We start from the raw sequence: 3,126 nt of genomic DNA on the forward strand, positions 1-3,126 counted from the left end.
CTGGCACTCTCACTCACCTTCAGTCACTCTTACCCACTCTCGCTCACTCTTACTCACTCTAGTTAATAAGAAGACGCCAATATAAGACAACAAAACGTTTTCAGATTCTTTCTCACCACTTTCCAGCAACTTTTATAATTTATATAAATTATCTTAGGGAATAATACATAAATTATATATTTAAACATGATATTAGTGTTTAGTGGAATGCATAAGGAGTCAAATTGTGTTAAAAAGAGCGATTTTTAGAAAATTTGGAAAACTACTTTTTTCTGTTCATATTATAACTAAATGGATTTTAAAGGTTTCACTCAGCCAATATATATCATTCACAATTTATTAATGAATTTTACAAAAAAACACCATAAATTTTATATTTAAACATGTAAAAACTATTTGTTTTACATTTGGAAGAAAATAATTGTAGAAAAACAATTTATAATTAAACCTTTGTGTTTGGATTTTTTGACTAAAAGTTTCTCAAAGGCTCTCCTGCACCATTCTCAATGCAAATCATTCCCACACCTATGGGAAGAGATAGGCGAACGTTGTGTAGATGATTTGTGTTTGCTGGGTACGGCCCGAGCGGTTTGCTACTGACCCAAACTCCATCACCGCCGCTCAAGAATGGCGTCACTGGCTCAAGACGTTCCAAAACTTTACTCTGGCAGTAGAAGAAGATACTCCCACTGTGGACAAGCTGCGTCTCTTAATAAACTGTTACTCCATGTATGTTCGACTACATAGCTGACTGCACTACGTATGACGCGGCTGAAAAATCCCTAACAGAACTGTTTGTGAAGCCCAAGAATGAAGTATTCACAAGGTATGTGCTTGCAACACGACACCAAGAACCAGGTGAGTCGTTTAACCAATTTCTTCAGGCATTAAAGTTATTAGCTGAAGATTGCCAGTTCAAAGCAGTGACTGCTGTAGAAGCCATTGATAACTATGTGAGAGATGCTTTCATTAATGGGCTAGGTTCTGCCACAATAAGGCAGCTCTTACTTGAAAATAAAACTTTAGACTTACAGTCAGCCTTTGACCAGGCTCACACTCTAGAAACGGCAAACGGATTGAAACAAGATATTGCTGAGGCGGTGGTTCGAGCAATCGACCCAACAGCTCCTTTCGCTGTGGAAACCAATGCTTCAGATCATGCTATTGCCGCTACCCTAACCCAGAATGAACAACCAGTAACTTTCTTCTCCCGAACACTTTCAAATAGTGAACAAAGGCACTCATCGGTGGAGGAGGAAGCTTATGCCATTGTTGAAGCCCGAAGGAAGTGGCGACACTATCTCATTGGCCGCCATTTTCGGCTTGTGACTGACCAGCGCAGTGTTGCTTTTATGTTTAACTCTAAATCAGCTGGTAAGATTAACAATGATAAAATTGGTAGATGGCGAGTCGAACTCTCCTGTCACCACTATGACACTGTATATCGCCCAGGGAAAAAGAACATCCCCGCTGATGCATTTTCACGTGTATGTGGCGCCACCAGTGTGGATGAACTACAGGAATTACATGACAATCTGTGTCACCCTGGAGTGTCTCGTGTGGCTCATTTTGTCCGACGTCGAAATCTGCCTTATTCTGTGGAAGAAGTGAAGAAAATGACTAATTCCTGCTCTGCATGCTCTGAACTTAAACCTCAGTTTTGCAAGTTTGACTCTGGGCATTTGATTAAAGCTACTCAGCCATTTGAAAGACTCAACATAGATTTTTAAAGGACCACTTCCATCACATTCAAGGAATAAATATATTCTTACAGTTGTAGATGAATTCTCTAGATTCCCATTTTGCGTTCCCTTATTCAGATATGACTACTGGTACAGTAATTCAGTGCCTGGTGCAGTTTTTGCAATCTTTGGTATGCCTGCATATATACATTCTGATAGGGGAATTTCCTTTATGTCTGAGGAGTTGAAAAGCTTTCTACTCAAAAAGTGGGTAGCAACTAGCCGTACGACTCCTTACAATCCTAGAGGAAATGGCCAGGCTGAGAAGTACAATGGGATTATTTGGAAGACAGTGCTGCTAGCTCTTAGGACGAGAGGCTTAGATGTATCCCAATGGGAAGTTGTTCTTCCTGATGCTCTGCACTCTATTCAATCACTGTTGTGCACCTCTACAAATTGTACACCACATGAACGATTCTTCCGGCATACAAGAAGGTCTACTTCAGGGCGAACTCTACCAACGTGGCTTGCTTGCAAAGGTCCTCCTAAAACGTCAAGTGCGGCAAAGCAAAAATGATCCTCTAGTTGATGAGGTTGAGGTCGTAGACGTGAATCCGGAATACGCCCATGTCAAGTTCCCAGATGACAAGATTACCACTGTATCATTAAGACACCTCGCACCCATGGCCACTGAGAGCTGCGAGAGTTTGGACCCCAATCTCAACATTCAACAGCAACACCCAGCGATTGCGAAAGATGGGGTAAACCCCAACCCGCCTCATCCTGAACTACTTCGTCCCGAACCACCTAACCTAGAAACGCCTAATTGGAAACCTTTCTCTGACGTAACACTCCCTCGAGAAGGTGGTATGCAGGAACCGACTGGAACACTAGAGGCTTCAACTTTGCAGGAGTCCCTTCGACGATCTGGTAGGACGCGCAGTACCCCTACACATCTGCAGGACTATGTTACTTAAAGCTAGATGGGGTGAATGTAGTAAAAGTGTTAAATATTATCGTACCGGATGGATGCTCGCTTGACTTGTTTGTATCGTCAGATCAGCTGTGTCGTGCTTATGTATAGGTTTGTGTAATGTTAATTTCTAGTTTAATTTCTGTATATTCTGGCTTTAGTCATGTGCAGTTTGCTTATTGTTATAGTGAATAGACAGTGCTTAAACTGTGTATAAGTATAGTGTATTAATGACTTGTGTTATTGCAAGATATAACTGTACTGTAATTATTTGATCAATAAAGCCACATGTCTGGCGACGCTTCTCATTCACCTCAACATGCCTTATGTATCATTAGGTATTATGTATATATACATGAATTATGCATCACTAGCATATATATCTATCAATAGGGTGTTAAGTGCAGTAGCTTACTCTCACTTGATTAAGATTGCTATACTTTGTATTGTGAGGATATATACTCATAAGAA

At 40.7% G+C, this 3,126-nt stretch overlaps 1 protein-coding gene across 1 annotated transcript; it reads left to right on the plus strand.

Annotated features, from left to right (window-relative positions):
• The first annotated feature begins 731 nt into the window (after positions 1 to 731).
• LOC138366141 (uncharacterized) lies at positions 732 to 1,730 on the plus strand. The gene has a single exon (XM_069326886.1). It carries the CDS (start codon positions 732 to 734, stop codon positions 1,728 to 1,730), a length of 999 nt encoding a protein of 332 aa, XP_069182987.1.
• The last annotated feature ends 1,396 nt before the right edge of the window (positions 1,731 to 3,126 follow it).

Source organism: Procambarus clarkii, chromosome 18 (assembly GCF_040958095.1).
Source record: "Procambarus clarkii isolate CNS0578487 chromosome 18, FALCON_Pclarkii_2.0, whole genome shotgun sequence".
Classification (NCBI taxonomy): domain Eukaryota; kingdom Metazoa; phylum Arthropoda; class Malacostraca; order Decapoda; family Cambaridae; genus Procambarus; species Procambarus clarkii.

What these genes read in the sequence shown, in the direction of transcription:
- LOC138366141 (XM_069326886.1), top strand. Translation starts at nt 732, where the DNA reads ATGTTCGACTACATAGCTGACTGCACTACGTATGACGCGGCTGAAAAA.